Here is a 17,468-nt window from a genome sequence, read left to right as displayed (position 1 = left end):
GACAGACAGACAGACAGACAGACAGACAGACAGACAGATAGATAGATAGAACAATATGTCTGTATGCTGCCATAGCAGATTAATGGCACATTAAGCCCACCAACTATTTTTAATTTGTCCGTTTCACCTGGAGTGCCCCATTTACAGACGTCGCGCAACCGCTTTTGTTTCAACCCAGCCATAAAAAGAAGGTAAATAATTATATTTATTATTCGAAATGTCTGTCATTTTTAGCTTGGAACAATTAATTGACATCTAACATTTAGTTAAAAAAAAGACTAAAAATTATTCACTCCATATTTTAAACTTTTTTAAAAAATTACGTCACAATGAAAAAATAGTGTCTGTAAATAGGTCACGAATATCTACCTCATAACTATCGCTTAATTGTATTTTTTTTTTTTGTTGCTGTCGCATTTTCCCCAATATTTTAGATGATAAATAATCGACCCAAACAAAAAAACTATTTAAAAAAATAAAATTAAAAAAAAAACGTTTAAAAGGGGAAATATATGAAAGGAACATCTCGACCACTCCTTGTAGTCTGCGATTTCTACATCGCAACCCTTGTTATATTACCATGTTTCACCCATAAACTCCTCCCAAAATCTGGCTGTGGCCAGTCACATCTGTGTCTTGACACTCGGTGATACATGCTACATGGAGTTTTTGGATCGAAACAAGGTAAATACGTGATAATATCTCATTAAAATCATGGCGTCTTTAATTATGCTCTTTCATGCTCTCACCTCCAGTTAGGGTTTCGCTGTTTAAAAAATTAGATTTTTGTTTTTTAATACCCTCCTGTTCAAAAATTTTCTTCCCCTAGAAAATTGAGATTTTAAGCTTTCCAATGATGTATAACACGTGCATATCGGACAATTTTGAAAGTTGGCCAAATTGGGGGTTTCAGGGCGGAACTTCCAGTCACCTAAGTGTTTTCCGCCATATATATATAAATACGAGCACGTAATTACAAATACATCAAATGGTTTTATTTTCTTCAATGCAAACCAGTGAGAATGTCATTCCCTTCCTTTGATATATATGCATTATCTTGAAAATACATCAGTTTTAAGCATCCGTTTTGTCCTAATACAGTGCATACAAAAACATAAACTGCCTATAATTCATGTGTTTCACAGTTGAGAATGTTACAAATATTTTCCCTCTATCGATCATCAATTAGATTACCATTACTTTTTCCATATACATACATACAGTACATTACAGCATTAAATCTTTTCTGAATGAAGAATGAAATAAAAGGTATACCGGTAATACTTGGCAGAAAAAAAAATAAAAAATAGTACGTAATTTAGAACACACACAACAGTCAGCAAAATAAAATAATCATATGCATTTCTTATGGGGAAAAAAAGCTCATTCACTGTTTACCATCTACAATCCATTCATCATGAGACTATTTGTCAAACACTGAGAAAACAATACATTTGAAAATGTGCTTAAAATTATCGCATACAAAACCATTAATTTTCAAGGGTACAGTGTGACTATGGATTGGTAACATATCATTTTGCACATATAAAATGAGTTAACTTACAGCTAGTTTGATCTAAATTGGAAAATGATAAACATAGATACAGTATTTGACTTATTATTGGTCCAGTATCATGTGTGTCCTTTATTTGTTGCCCGAGTAAAACCTCAGTACAAAAAAAAAAAAAAACATCAGACTATGTGCAGAAAGCAGTCTTTCTAAAATAAAAATGTGAAAAATACACAATACAGTAGACCTTGCAGAAAGAAATTTTCTTCTAATTGTCTCTGTCAATGAACTGCAGGTGAATAGGGTTTGCAGGACAGAGAAGACCATGGGTTTTGGCCTTCACATCAGCAGTGAGAGGAGACGTGCCAATGTGAAACTTTTGGATGAGCTGTGTAACAAGATAAGAGTGAGTTGTATGCACATTTGCATTAATGCATGTTCTATACGAACAGTGAGTAGTATAATTATTTGACTGTAATATAGTGATATTTGTGATACCAACAGCAGGTTAATTTCTTACCCTTGTCAGAACTAGATGCATTTCTAACTCAGCTATTCTCTTGCCAATGCAGCTCCTGATACCGTAGCCAAAGGGAATGGAGCCAAAGTTGTCGACACGGCTTGAGGAATCTTTCCTTATCCAGCGATCTGGTCTGAAGTCTAAAGCATCAGGAAAGTTATCCTCGTCCAAAGAAGTGGAATAGTGGCACAGAGCCAACTGAGTCTAGCAGAGTGGGGAAAAGAAAGCAACTAAGGACAACTCGATTGCATTGGTACGACAAAGATGCATGAGTAATGCAGGATCATATTACAACTGGCTGCAGAATAAAAAGGGGAGAAAAAAAACATTTCCTGTAGCACATGCTCACGCTACAAGATACACATGTATAATGTCCACACTAGTCGTACCCCTTTGGGGATGTAATATCCGCCCACCACCAAGTCATCCTGGGTAATCCGTCCATTGCCTGGGAGAACTGGAAAAAGCCTGGTCTCAGGGAGGAGTACACAAAGACTGTTATTCACCACCACTATAAATGAACCTTTTCACAATGGGACATGATTATGCTAATACTAATAAAACCATGTAATTACCCATGAGTAAATTGTGATTGCAAAATTGAAACAGTTGTTATCTGCCTGTCACTGCTGTAATATGTGAGCAGTGTAGTTTTAGAGCTGTTCCAGGTTTAAAGTGCCCAGAGACTAATTCTCTTGATATTTGGCATTGTATAAATAAAATTGAATTGAATCTGTAGCATGCAATGTGCACCTGAGAGTCTCTTTGACCAGCCCTCTGATTAGAGGCAGGCGAGGTATGTCTTCGGCCACGGCAACAGTTCGGGGTCCCAAAGTCCTTACCACCTCTGTATAGATTTGCTCTTGGATTTGAGGGTGCCGTGCTAACAGGTAGCTGGCCCAAGACAGGGTGAAGGATGTCTGGAAAACACATAGTAATACCATATTGTATTTGGATTTTGGGGCGACGGGTGGACTGTTTAAGCAGTCAATGAAATTTGTGAGACAGTTTGCAAGCAGGGACTGAAGTGCAAGCTGATATAAGAGTTTGTATCATGTTGCGTAAGTGTTCAGAAACAGTGAGGGGCTTTTGAACAAGGGGTGGGATGGTGTCTTTTTTCCACGTGCTGAGCAGATACCAGCTGCCTTTAGCCCTCTTGTCATTATTCAGCATTTATATTCTTTAAAAGAATGCTATATCTAGTCACTGTTTTTGTTCCATTGCTGGAAATAATGGTCATGATTTGATATAAAAACAGAGATACTCACCCACATAAACTAAATATTTCCTCTGTTATAACCACCCAATGTCATTTACTGTATGCAGCATTGCATCATTGTTCACAATGGTCAGTTTTCCCAAAGACAAGTAAGTTTACTTTCATAAGGTGTCATCTTCCCATACGTAACAGTTTGCGTTGGTTTGTAATCTCACTTCCTCTTCCTGTCTTTTCAAACAGACTTCTTGTGACTTTCCCACCCATGTATTTCATGACACAGGTGGATTAGTCACTATGAATAGACCTTAGAGATCAGTAAGGGATCACTTTCTGATAATGGACAAACACCCCTTTATCCAGGCCATTGTTTTCATTTAGGCAGCTTCCAGCAACCAGCCTTCAGCAGTGCCCTTCCAATATGTCCTCTACACCCCTCTCTAACCCCTCCCTTTCGCACCCTTGCTCCTAATCATGGCCAGCTGGCAGAGATGCCGGCAACACCTCCGACAAAGGCCAAGGGGAATCATATGACAAAAGCCCCCTCCATATGAAGCTCGAAAAGGCCTTTCTCTGCTTCTTCTACCACAAATTCTTATTTTCCTGCCTCCATCATACACCCAAGTCATCTTTACTGCCCCACTATGAAAAAAATGGGTCTTAAATCTGTCCCACCCCATTCCCACTAACCCAACTCACCTCTGCCCAGTTTGTGCCATAATTCTAGCTGTGGCTAACATGTCTTGACAGCTCCTGTGTTTGCTAAGTAAAGGCACAGCACAGCTAAGTCCACCCCCTACCAGCACTTGGCCGTTGCAACAAGTTCAACAAAAACACACACTCTTTCATCTGGCGGCCCCCAGATGAGCACAAAACACTATGGGCCCATATTTCTGAAAAATCCGACAGTACCCCAAACAAATTAGGCAGGAGCCGTGCAGATGCAAACATTCCTATTCTTACTGCAGGCATGGATGAGACTCTTGAAAATAAATTATTCAAATTCATTTCCCCCAAATAATCATTCGTGAGACAAATGTGGTGGTTTGCAAATAATCAGTAACTCTTAAAAAAATGTCTTTACTTGACTCGGAGAGACTGAAAATTTGTCATACGTCATTGCTTTGCTTCAGCCCTGTTTTTCTAGCAATAAGTCATTTTATCTAGTAGATCAAAAATATGTTATTATATAAGTTATGTAACATGATTGTAAATTATATGACTGCAAGTGTTATCTAATTATGGTCTGATGTGAAAACATTGTCTAAACACAGATATCTGTGATGAAAAAAGGCAAGGCGGTTTTGTGGAACCCCACCACCACCATTGACTGCTCTGGCTTAAGTTGGCACCGCTACACAAGCATGGATGCGGTGCCAGAAATGCCACCCTTGAAACTTAACACTGACTCAGACTTTCTCACGCACACAAACACACACACACACGTGTGAATCCTTCATCTGCTGCTAAAACACACACTGAGTGCACAATTACATTCCTCGACTTCACAGAGAGCCCCTCACGCACCGTGTCGACCCCAGCAAGTAACATCTCTGTTGCATTGGCGTAGATTTCCTCCATACTCATCTCCTTGGTGACGAGCATGTGTGTGAGCAGTCCCCCCTTCACCTCCTCTCCCTGCTCAAGCTGGGCCTTGATCTCACTGAGCCTCTTATCAATGTGAATAACGCCTGGGAGCAGAGACACACAGAGAAGGTGGAATGAATACAGAGAGCAACAAGAGACAGGAAGTAGAGGGAGGGTGGTCGAAGGAAGAAAAGTAACAGTGGGGAGATCTGGTTATGTAACAAAAAGAACCCAAACTCCCACAATATTATTCTGTAAGGAATTTGATAAACCCCAATTCTAAAAATAAGTTGTGTAACACATAAACAAAATAATAATAATGAATACAGTACAATGATTTGTGAATCATTTTCAATCCTTTTAATATACTTATTTAAAAAAGTTAGTTGTTGTTTAAACTGGTAAACTTCACTGGTTTTTGCAAATTATTCACTCATGTTGCAACATGTTACAAAAAAAGATGGGACCTGGTCATGTTTACCATGTAACAAATCACCTTTTCATCTCACAACACTTCTTAAACGTTTAGGAAATGAGGACACTAATTTTTGAATGTTAATTTTTTAGGTGGAATTCTTAACTAATATTTTTTATGTCTATCAGTTGTTCATGTCTGCATCTTCACTGCTTCATAATGTGCCACACATTTTAAAGGAGAGACAGGTCTGGATTGCTGTGAAACCAGTCTAGTGCTCGCACTCGTTAAATACAAAGCTATGCTGTTGTAACACGTAAGAACTTGGCTTGGCTTTGTCTCAATGAAATACATAGGGACATCCCTAATAAATACTTCGCAATGATGTCACATATGTTTCTTCAAAACATACTTCCTGGCAGTAAAGGATCCCTGTCAGCCCTCACAGTTCAAATGGGGTGAACGTCTATCACCGTCACTGGAACTGAAACATGATCATTCAATGCCAGCCCCTCCCAATTTTAATTGATTGGACTCATCTAATTGGCACTGCTTTCGATGATATCCTGGATCATACCGTAGATCAGGGGTGCCCAGTCCCGATCCTCGAGAGCCCCTATCCAGCTTGTTTTCAATGTATCCCTCCTGTAACACACCTGAATCAACTAATTAGGATCGTTATCACGCTGCTGCAGAGCTTGCTGATGAGCTGATCATTTGATACAGGTGTGTTAAAGGAGGGAGACACGGAAAACAAGCTGGATAGGGGCTCTCAAGGACCGGGATTGGGCACCCCTGCTGTAGATGATGAAATATCTCAATTGCTTCTGTATGTTGAGAAAACATTCTCAAACTGTTGGACTATTTGCTCACGCAGTTATTCACAAAGTAGTGAACCTTGACTCAACCTTGACTTTTGCTTATGAAAAACCAAGCCTATCTGAGATTGTCCTTTGAGACTCGAGACTCATTCATAACATTTTTTCCAGTTTACCTGTTCACTCATGGGATGCTCCAAACATGTTTTTTGTGCGTTCCTCAACCTTTCCAGTCTGTTGCCCCTGCCTTTGTTTTTGGGAATGAGTTACAAGATAATAGTGAGTTATTCATTTGAATATCCGTCGAAAAGGAGTTATAAATCATTGTTTTCTGTTTCTATTAACATTTGACTCAATGTTGAAATTCACTACAATTGTGCTTTCACACATCAATATCTGGACACAAGTTCTCTAATTAATGGACCTGTCCAGCTCATTTTTGTCATGGACCACGTGAGGCATTACAACTGTGAAACATGTCAAATCAACACACTATATCTTAATTCATGCAAAATAAATTCACTAGTCACTCATTTTAAAATCAGAGTCCAAGGAAAAGTGTTTCATTGACCATTGATGAATTCATTTTAATGCATTCAGAATTTCATTATTCCCAAAAGACACTTTTTAGGGCAAATTTAATCAAGGAACATGAAGTTGAGGCATACTATATTATTATTACTCTTAAATTATATGTTTGCTGATTATACAAATCATGAATGGGCAAACCGGTCCAAAAGGGCTGCTGTGGATGCAGGTTTTTGTTCCAACCAATCCAGCACAGACAATTTCATGGGATTATATGGGGTTTGCCAGTTTTTTACTTGCGACTGCCACTTCCGGCCTAAAGCATAACTGCAGCTCGTGCATGCTGCGCATGCTTGGATGAGCACAAATATAAAGCAACAAAATGTTTGGCCCATCACCTGAAATGTAAAAACAGTTAGTAGCAAGTCTTAAGCGGGTTAGAAATGTGGGTTAGCAACGTTTTTTTGCCAAGCTGAGACTAGACAGAGGCTCTGTAAAACAGCACCGCTGACACGGGGAGGCGCGTGGACGTGCACAGGCGATGTTTGCCCAGAGTGTTATACCCAAAGTCTCTCTATTGAAGATAAGAAAAGGGCTTTTTGGGGTCTTCTCGGTTAAAATCTAAGGGCTCTCTGTACTTATCAGGGCATTGGTGGAGCATGCATGGGGTAGAAAAGTATTTTTAATTAACTCTAAAAATCCAGTATAGCCTCATTAACCAATGAGGTTTCTGCTGAAACAAGCAGCATCTGACTGCAATCAACTGATTACACTTGTAAGGTACCGGATTAGTGAAAAGGTGGCCTCTTGATTGGTTGGGAAAAAAACCTACTGCAGTCCTTTGTGCGTTCGTTTTTCCACACTGTACTAAACTACTAGTAGTGTGTGTACAGTTTATGCAGCAACATGTACAATAAAGGCAGGTGCCTCAAGTGTTATAAGACTTCGTCGACTTACTGAATTTGAAGAGGCCATCCCAGGAGAAGCAGAACTCCTCCCAAGGTTTAGGGATGATAGGCCTCAGCCACTTGGGGATGGCCCCAGCGTACATGGTGGTCTTGAAGGAACTGAACATGAGGTGCAGTGCACTGATGTAGTTTTGTGTTTCCTGGGGAATCTCATTTTCCAGACAACCTAAACGATTCTCATACAAAATGGCTGCTATACCTGTAAATACGAACAAACAAACATTTCAGGCTGCACCATAACTAGCCTGTTTGGTTGTTTCTCTTAAGAAAAAAAATCTGTATTCTCTTGTACTCACCTTCCATGGCATATTTGAAAAAGAGGTCATTCACATTAACCACAGTTGCTCCGTCCACCCCCTGGCTGCGTACAATGCAAACTCTCTTTATCAGGTCGTCTACCACCTTGTTAATATCATCGGAGAAGACTGCTACATCGCGGGGGCGCATGATGAGCTGCCTTAGAACACTTCGCATTTTCAGCCAATCCTCTCCCTCCCTATTGAAAATAGCAATTTCATGCTTTGTGTAAATGGGGAAAGTGCAGATAGTGATGAAAAATTGTTCAGATGCATTGTCATATCAAGCAGAAAAATTTGACCCCAAATTTCATAATTTTTCCGATGGACCCAGTAGAATGTGCGAATTACCTCTGCCATCAACGTAATTAAGTGAAAAACTACTCACGCAGAGATGAGGCCTGTTGAACGTCCTCTCATGTCTCTGTACTCTTTCCATGACTCCATGTTGGCTCTCTGTGGAGCCACACCTTCTGCCCTCAGCACCTCCGCCACCAGATCGCGACAAGCAATGGAGACCACCAGTTGAGGCCCAAAACGGGATTTGAAGATTTTCCCATACTTTTTGCTCTGCTCCATCTGAAACATTATCAAGCATTCACATACCACTGACACTGCAACGTTGTTTGGTATTCTTTATTTTAAGTGTGTTTCTAGGTAGAGTATCTACATTAGAGTGAAATGACACAATAACAATTGGATCGTTATATCAGTTGATGAAGAACAATCGAATCAAAGTCTATCAAAATGAAAAAAATCAATTAAATTAATGGTTTTCATTCAAATGTTCGAAATGTTTCAGGAACAAAATTTTGTTTGAGGATGCTGAAATTGTCCCCATCGACTTTTAAGCAACCTATTTGCATTACATAATGAGTTTAGTAAAATAGGTAATTTAGATGATCTTCCCATATGTTGTAGGGATAGAATTCAAACTACAATTATTAAGTGAATTATTTTATGTTCTATGCATGTACAGACCTATATTTACCCCTTTTCACTTGCTGAATGTGCCGGTCCATTTCCCCCCCTCAAACGCCCATTTGATTGGGTGAGGACTTGTCTTCAGTATTAATTAATTTATGATTTATTTAAAAATATTTTTATTTGCAGCCTATTCAGAGATTTTTTCAGATAATCATACATTAATCATAATCAAAGTAAAATGTTTTTAATTTTTTGTTGAGTTTGGTTGTGCTTGTGGACAAAAGAAGTAGTGTTTTACCTTAAAGAAGGCTCCATTTATATTTATTTTTGTTATACCCCGACTAAGAAGTTTTTTCTGTTATATTTATTTATTTAGACAGACAATGTTAAGTGGTCTTAGGACAAATGTTTTTTTTTTTTGCATTCCTGGATAGTTAAGAGATTATTAACAAGTTTGTATTTATTGTTTAGGTTAATATAATTAACGTTCAAATATTGCAATTTAAATTTGCTAATTAAATCAAGACATTTATTCTAGAAGTTTTCATAATGTTTCTTTAGTAGTTTTTGAAACAATGTTTTGAATAAAGCAGCATCACCTGAACCAATACATATGAAAGGTAAGTCAATGCAGATTTATTTGCATTGATCATGTTGCCTATCAATTAATTAGGTTCATATTTGTAAGAAATGTTGCCCTGACCCCGTTCACCCAATCTGTTTGGTCTTATTAATGTGCCGTCCCAAGCAAAAAGCGTACATGCAGGTTATGCTGTAATATTGTCCCTACAAAAGTTGAGACCAAACCTACGGCCTTGTAATATATGTACGGTAATTAAAAAGTCTCATAAGTAAAATTGCATATCAAATACATACAGTAGCACGTTAGAATCGGTCCTGATCAGATTGCAATTACTAAAAACAGTCTGGATAGACAAATAGAATGGAAGCAGTCCTGTCATTTTGTCTTCTGCACAAACCAACAGTGGACTGTAAATTTCGGATGCTCTTAAGCAAGAGGCACCTAAAAGACGCATTTCAAAGGTAGTGGCTCATTGGCGCATTTACCTGAATTTGATGAATTCTACTAAAACCATCTCTCCAGAAGAACTCGACGAGGTTGGACGTGGTGCTGGGTCCAGGCATCTCTTTCAAACTCTTGACTCTTACTTTTTTGTCAGTGAGCTGAGGCGCTCTGATGAGACCTGAGGACACGCTGTCCTCTCCGGTTGACACGGGGATCCCCAAAGTTTCGCCGGACGCCGACTTGTGCAAAGCGCGCAACGTGACCACCAGATGCTTATTCAGAAGATCGCCGTGCAAAGACTTACAGCAAGCAACGGTAAAATGATTGAGCACGGCCATTCTTGCGTCCCTTGCAAAAAGGCAACTACGGCGAAGTTCACATGTGGCACGCGCTCGTCCTGTGGAGTACAGTCATGTAAAGTTGGTGGGCTTGTGTTGTGGAGCGCCTTTAAACGGCGCCTTGTACAACTTCAATGAAAGAAGAGGATTGGATGTTTGCTTCGGGAGACCTCTGTATACGGATGTGGGCGTATCCTTACACCCCCCTAAAACACTGCTGGGTTCATCCTTTCTTTGGGAAAAGGAGGGGTACTATTACAACACGGCCAAAGCTGTTACGTCACACCGATCAATCGTCATGTGTACGCCCGCAACCCTCAAGCATATACTGAATGTGTATAAATGTGGACAAAGCCATGCATTAAACATGTCGGCTTTCATAAAACAATTCATGAATAAATTACAAGCCCATTCACATGGCAGCTGAATAGGAATTTAATCCAAGTACTGCAGGTTAGACAGTCATATTTTTTTAGTAAAAACTTCTTACAATGATACAAACAAGTAATTACACTTTGGTTTTGATACCCTTGAGAAGTCCTTTTTTGAGCTAATCAATGTACTGTTTTTAGGGTGTAAACCTAATGGTTACATTATTTAATTTCATTATGATCAAACAAAAGCTTTAAACAAACACACTGGTGAAGAAGTATAAAAGTAATAAAAGGGGTCATTTTGAGGGTTATGCTGTGTACTTTGAGTAATCCATCCTCTGTAGAGACATACATTTTCAACACTGTTTATCCTTGTCCGGATTACAGGGTGCTAAAGCCTATCCCAGCTGAGTCCAGTCGAAAGGCAGACTTAACCCTTAACTGGTCACCAGTCAGTCATAGGGGACATGTAGATGAGAGGGAACATGAACGGGATTTGCTCCCACGGTGCATGCGGCGAAGTCAATCGAATGTAGGCCTACCACTACGCCATCCGTGACCTTAGCACAGATGTGAAATCAAATATACTGTACTTCACCAACTTCTTTGAGTGGCCTAAAGCATCAGGGCATAAGACAGGACACCACAAAAAGGATTCATAGAGAGCACAGATTCACAGAGTCAAGAAATTGCATTCCAACATATGCTCCGGAGATGTTGATATATAGCTTTTGCTTTATTATTGTACAAAAGTGCTAAAATTCATTAGTCAAGTTACACAGCTGTCTACATCCTGAAGCGAGGGAGGGCAGGCGGGCACTCTCAAGGGTAAAGCTGTCCTTCAAAAGGCACAATCTAACATTTAATTGGTAAAGCCTTAAAGTCTTCATGATACGACGTGTTTTTCTTACAATCATATGACTATTGTTTTACCAGTTAACCCCACCTTCTGCCAGTATGATAACTAAAAAATAATAATAATGACAACAAATAAATAAATAAATAAATAAATAACATGTGTCAAGTAAATACATAAGGTGCAGTCATGTTGAAATTTGGCTAAATTGCAATGGTGTGGTTCAGCAACAAAACAGATTTGGAGAGAAACCTGTTGAATATTCTGGTGGTGCTGCCTTTGATGCTTCTGTAATATTTGCCTGATGGCAGCAGCTCAAAGAGATCATGAAGGGGTTGTGTCCTCTGTTGCTACTCAGGAAGTGGAAAATAAATTATTTGCTGTATTGGAACTACGCAGCAGCAACAAGTGTTGTATGACTAATCCTAACAATAGGCGTTTTTTTACAAAAGTCAGCCACACAAATGAACTTTCAATCATATCCTTCTGTCTAAACCCAGATTGAATGACCTGGCTAGACGTCATGCTGGTTGAAATCAGACTGAGAGAGAGGGACAGAGACACAGACACAGACAGACAGAAACTCACAACTGTTCAGTTTGGAGGATTTCCTCCAAAAGAGTGGAGACTACTGGATTTAAACACATCAATTGCACTTGGATACGGAACCAAAAAAGTGAGCCAAGATCACCTAGAGGAGGTGTTCTCATGTTCTCAGCTCACTTCCAGTTGCGCTCTGGAGCAGTTTGTTCGCAATGAGCACGGAACTAACGCAACAATTCTCGTGCAACCATGGCTCTTGTTATTGATGACGATGGGCAAGTCTTCTTCTTATCATGAACAGTTAAACAATATTTTCCAAGTGCAATTTGGATTGGCTAGAGGTTTGAATGTTTTTTATGACTTTGACAAATCTTGTGTAAGGCGCACTGATATTAGGATTGCAAAGGGTCCACAATTTGGTCCCTGACTGACAGTCAGAGACCAAATTGTAAAGACTGAGTGATGTAAGCAGTATCTTTAAAAAGGAAAAACACAGCTCAAATATTGATGAACCAAGTTCAAAAGCCACCAACTTGCTTGAAAAATATTTTTTCTGCTCCGATTTATAAGTTTTTGAGCACTTTTATTGAAAATGTGTGCTGTCAAAGTCACCCACGTATACAAACAACTACATATGTGTTTTTTTCTTAAAACCTTCACTTTATGTTTGTGTTAGTTGTCTACTGTATAAAATTAAAACTGGATTACAATCGGGCAGTTTGCATTTAATTTTAAAGCTGCGCAAAGCTGATGGTCGGGAACCAATGTGGCCTGAATAAAGTAAGGCAGAGCTGGGTTGATTGTCACACTTGGTATAACTTAATCATTGGTTGGTAACCAGAGAACAGTATTGTGCCAAAACAGTATTGAAATAACCAGAATTATACCAATAGAATATCTACATTGTCTTTACTATAGAGTGTCACATCATTTTGAAGTGAGAGGAAATTACTATTTAAGATCAATTTAAAAACTTTAAGGTCCTCACAACACTGTTAAGAAATCCAGTATATGCTGGATTCTGTACCGGAAAATCCAGTACCAAAACACAACCAATCCAGCAAGGTTTCTTATCAGTGTAATCTATTAATTGATTTAATTAAAAAATATACTTGAAATCAAAGGCAGATACAATCGTCATTATTTATACACCCTGCCTAATCACGTTTCCTATCAACTTACCTCCCCTCATCTTTCTCCTCTGTTACCAGGCCCCCCACGGTGTCCACGGGTAAATGTAATTAGAATACGATAAGACTATGTTAATAGGTAGCATAGGTGCCTTCAGGGAACCACCCCCCACGCTCACCTCCACCCGCTGTCCGCTGCTTTCTCCTAATAAATATAACATATTGAACAACCACAAGAGGAGTCAATCAAACTCCCATGTGGCACATCAAAATTGTTGAGACCATATAGATTGCCATTCTCCGTGTCTAAACAGCTGAAACGGACAGACAGATTAAAAAAAACAAAAACAATTACACGATCTTAGGGTCATTTGGAAGATTTTGGTTGGCTGTGTCCATTTGTTGTGTTTGGTTTTTATTTCAATAACTCCACACACCTTTGTAAACGGTTTCATTTTGTGGGATTAAGCATCATTTTCTCTATTGTCCTAAATTTGTCAGAAGGTGCGATTTGCTTACGTAAAATCTTTATGCAACCGTATTTCACATTAAGGTCATTTAAACTAATCATTCATTTTCCATTCCGCTTATTCTCACAAGCATCGCAGGGGTGCTCGAGCCTGTCCCAGCTAACTATGGACAGGAGGCGCGGTACACACTGAACTCCTTGTCAGCCAGTTGCAGGGTCTAGGTCAGTAGTTCTTAACCTGAGTTCGATCGAACCCCAGGGGTTTGGTGAGTAAGTCTTAAGGGTAGGCTTGCCACCCATCCCTATAATAAGGAATCGTTCCGAATTGGGAATTAATATGTGCATTCCGTATTGCACCAATACGGAATATATGTAAATAGATACATTTTTATGCACTTTAGGAGTTTTAGGGATGTCCCTTTTTTTATTTCCCCTGAGAGGGGCGTCCCTTATTTCTACTTTTGAAAGGCGGCAAGCCTACTGAAGAGGTTCGACGAAAGGTGAAGAAACACAGAGCCCTATTTTCGTACGCTGACTAAATCTCGGCAAAGTGGCTTCTTAGACCAGGTTTTGTACTGGTTTGCTCCCAATTTACAGGCTTTTAATCAATTTCTTGTAACTGCTACTCCTCGGATGTGATGGGAGGAGGAACTGCTTTGCTCAGTGGGAGATTGACTCTCACTTGGTATGAGAAAATACAACAGACCAATGGGCAGCGTGGTCAAAAATTTTGACCTGTTTATAAAACATGCTGTCAAAATGAGAAGAATTTTGAACTGGAATTTGCTAAATTATTGTTGGCCATATGGTTGGTATACTGGTTTTTAAATAAAAAAATAAAATACAATAAAATAAAATAAAAAATAAAAAATAAAGCTTTATTATCTATTTCCGAAGGGTTCGGTGAATCCACATGTGAAACTTATGGGGTTCGGTACCCTTAGCAAGGTTAAGAACCACTGGTCTAGGTGTAGTGATGGAGCCCTGCGCAATTAAACAACCGTCTCTTGGTGAAGTACGCCCTCTCCTGGGTGTCCTGAGACATAAACAATGTAGTGATCTCTGTTGCACGACATCTATCATGTCTTGCAGACTTCACGTTGCAGTGCCTTAGGCCGATACAACTGACCGGACTACGCGCAAGTAATAATAGTGCAACGTAACAATCACAAGGAGGAATACAGTTTACTCTACTTTTATTTTTGTAGACAGTTTCCTGTCTGGTGAAGCTCTGTAATAGAGCATGCGCAGTTATGTTCAAAATGTCGACCCATGTGTGGAGCGTAATGTAGTTGTTGCTGACATGTAGCGTAATGTAAATGTAATATATAACTTTAATCCACTGCAGAAACGGATTAGTAGCGTGGTTTGTGTCCACTGGTACCAACATGGCGTCTCAAAATCCCATAGGACCTGCTTTGCCGCCAAGCTTTAAACAAGCAGCCGATTCTGATGATGAACGTGAATGTAAGTGTAATTCAGATTTTAAAATACAGTAACGTTCCAATACTAGATCACAATGTTAGTGTTGGTTTCATCATAGTTTTGTTTTAAAACTCTTTTAGTTGCCGGTCCCGCATTGCCTCCCGGTTACAAACGAGAGGAACCGTCGAGTTCGTCGGATGAAAGTGATGAAGTAGTCGTCAAAAGAGTCAAGAAAAAGCATACGTCTGACAACCACCATGCAGAGTATGTTAATCAGACAGCATTATTGTATACATAAATATTATGTGAAGATGAACGCAGCCGTAACATCTGCCAATAAAACAGGTTGATAAACACAAACGATGAAGACGATGACGGGTTCTTTGGACCAGCATTACCACCAGGTTTTAGCAAAAAACAGAGTTCACCAGAGAGGTGAGCGAATAAATGCCTTAAATGCATGAAAAGGAAACCACTACACTAAATAACCTTGAGCACAAACGTCATAAAATGTTAGATTAATTGAAGTAGGGTTAAGATGTTTGTAATTTATCCATCAGGCCACCTGTGCTGGGACCAGCTTTGCCCCCCGGGTTTCGCCGTGCAATGGATGATACAAATAATGATGATGGTGATGAAGAGGGTGTCCCGGGACCTGCCTTACCCCCAGGATACCAGGCTGACTCCTACAGTAGTGAGGGAGAGGATGAAGATATTATCGGACCCATGCCATCCAGTTGTCCAGCTCCAAATACAGTGGCTTTTGACATTGAACGCAGAGCACAGATGATGAAAGACAAACTGACTAAAGTTGTGAGTAATCAAGCTTTTCCTATGAGGGTAGCTCTTCTGCATTCTTTTTTAATTTGGGGATAAATTAAGAGCCAATTGGACATTTCATCATGATGGTGCGCGTACTTCCGGGTGGCAAAATCCAGAGTGTTTTGTTCTCCAATGGCAACAACATTCAACCGTTGAAAACTATACATGTGCTTACATTGAATGTTTTCGGTACTGCTCAAACAAATTCAATTACAACCCGTTCCAAAAGTTTACTACAAGAAAAACATCGAAATAGGTTGTAACTTGTGACACTTTAGATGTAAAATACACCAGGTGCAGTACAACTGTACTCCCCTGCATCAGTGCAAATGTTTTGCTTTTTTAGGAGGCTCCTGAGGTGCCATGTCGAGAGACCTGGATGACAGAGCTTCCACCAGAACTACAACACATTGGCTTAGGGGCTCGCACTTTCAAGAAAAGGTCTGGTCCGGAGAAGGGTGACCGTTCTGTTTGGACAGATACACCTGCAGACACAGAGCGCAAGGCCAGGGTAGGAAAAGTCATCAATTGACATTTTCGCTTATTGGTATTGTGTGTGAATTTATAAGATAATTTTTAAATTCACACTAACACTTGTTTTGTTTTTTTTGTTTTTTTATTAATCGATAGGAGCGTCTTGAGAAGAAGAAAAAGGGCGAGCCTATAAAAGATTCTGTCCAACAAATCTCGCAGAAGGATTTGGAAATGGCAGAAAAGGTGTCCAAGTACAATGTAAGTTTAACTATATCGTATTCAACTAAACAAGCTACAGCTTTATCATTCTTGCTAGATATTTAATTCTCCCTTTTTCATTCAAGAAAACGAAACGCTCGGAATCTCTGATGAGTTTGCATACAAAGAACATAAAGGAAAAGGCGAAGGACGTTGGAAACAAGCCGGTGGAAAGAAGAGCCTTTGACCGGGAAACTGACCTGAAGGTCAATCACTTCGACGATGTGCAGAAGCAGCGTCTGCTGAAGAAGTCTCAGGAACTGAACACACGCTTTTCCCACAGCAACGATAGGATGTTTTTGTAATGAGAGCATTACAGTAAGTTACATGTTGTTTAGAAAACAATAAATGTAAATGGCTAATTGTTCATATTATTTGAAAGATAATGGCCAAGAGTAGGTGGAGTTTCCATTGTTTTCCAGGATATATTACTATTAGTGGACTGTAGTTGGTTTATCTAAAATAATAAGTCTAAATATAACATCCTATTCTGATAGTACGAAGGTGGAAAGTGGAAACCCTTTAAATGTATTTTTAAAATTGGTGGAAACACTTGTAAATGTAGTTTATAATCGCCCTGGTGTCATTAAAAGTAGATTGTAAACATTTTTCCTTTGTATTGTAAAATATTAATGGTAAACAAATTCTAAACATCTTTTGTATTATTGTTTTGGTTTTTTTTTGTTTTGTTTTCGTGGTCTGTACAGTTGTATCAAAGAGATTACTGAAGTGTGCTAAGATGAATTTATTGAAGGGCTAGGGAGTGGGAAAGCGGTCATGGAATGTAGCACACCAAATAACTACAACTACAATTGAGCAATATAAAAGTGGGAAACTACTACAAAAAACACCATGTCTCAAAAACAAAAAGGAACATAAGTTGAGAGGTAGTACACAATTTTAAATTGTTTGTTCTCTAAATACGATAGGTTAATTATAGATGAGTATAACTTAAGATGTTATATAA

The 17,468-nt window shown here is 39.2% G+C and overlaps 2 protein-coding genes across 2 annotated transcripts; one reads left to right on the top strand and one right to left on the bottom strand.

Moving 5' to 3' along the window:
* Positions 1-1,033: 1,033 nt before the first annotated feature.
* Positions 1,034-10,310, bottom strand: LOC130920334 (cytochrome P450 27C1). Its single transcript, XM_057843464.1, has 9 exons — positions 9,854-10,310; positions 8,247-8,437; positions 7,859-8,058; positions 7,552-7,761; positions 4,774-4,937; positions 2,784-2,950; positions 2,420-2,498; positions 2,031-2,234; positions 1,034-1,898 (listed from the first exon to the last, which is right to left on the bottom strand). The coding sequence occupies exons 1-9, from the start codon at positions 10,148-10,150 to the stop codon at positions 1,779-1,781; spliced, it is 1,632 nt and encodes a 543-aa protein (XP_057699447.1). The 5' UTR covers positions 10,151-10,310; the 3' UTR covers positions 1,034-1,778.
* Positions 10,311-14,753: 4,443 nt separating this feature from the next.
* Positions 14,754-17,341, top strand: gpalpp1 (GPALPP motifs containing 1). Its single transcript, XM_057841440.1, has 7 exons — positions 14,754-14,989; positions 15,088-15,211; positions 15,293-15,382; positions 15,508-15,760; positions 16,116-16,280; positions 16,400-16,501; positions 16,588-17,341. Exons 1-7 carry the CDS (start codon positions 14,911-14,913, stop codon positions 16,804-16,806), a joined length of 1,032 nt encoding a protein of 343 aa, XP_057697423.1. The 5' UTR covers positions 14,754-14,910; the 3' UTR covers positions 16,807-17,341.
* The last annotated feature ends 127 nt before the right edge of the window (positions 17,342-17,468 follow it).

This window comes from Corythoichthys intestinalis, chromosome 1 (assembly GCF_030265065.1).
Source record: "Corythoichthys intestinalis isolate RoL2023-P3 chromosome 1, ASM3026506v1, whole genome shotgun sequence".
NCBI lineage: Eukaryota > Metazoa > Chordata > Actinopteri > Syngnathiformes > Syngnathidae > Corythoichthys > Corythoichthys intestinalis.
This window is presented reverse-complemented; position numbering and strand designations above follow the sequence as displayed.

What these genes read in the sequence shown, in the direction of transcription:
- gpalpp1 (XM_057841440.1), top strand. Translation starts at nt 14,911, where the DNA reads ATGGCGTCTCAAAATCCCATAGGACCTGCTTTGCCGCCAAGCTTTAAA. An exon ending in TTCTGATGATGAACGTGAAT is followed by an intron (nt 14,990 to 15,087) that starts GTAAGTGTAATT and finishes AAACTCTTTTAG; the next exon opens with TTGCCGGTCCCGCATTGCCT. An exon ending in AAAAGGTGTCCAAGTACAAT is followed by an intron (nt 16,502 to 16,587) that starts GTAAGTTTAACT and finishes TTTTCATTCAAG; the next exon opens with AAAACGAAACGCTCGGAATC.
- LOC130920334 (XM_057843464.1), bottom strand. Translation starts at nt 10,150, where the DNA reads ATGGCCGTGCTCAATCATTTTACCGTTGCTTGCTGTAAGTCTTTGCAC. An exon ending in TCAACAGGCCTCATCTCTGC is followed by an intron (nt 8,059 to 8,246) that starts GTGAGTAGTTTT and finishes TATTTTCAATAG; the next exon opens with GGAGGGAGAGGATTGGCTGA. An exon ending in TTTCAAATATGCCATGGAAG is followed by an intron (nt 7,762 to 7,858) that starts GTGAGTACAAGA and finishes TCGTATTTACAG; the next exon opens with GTATAGCAGCCATTTTGTAT.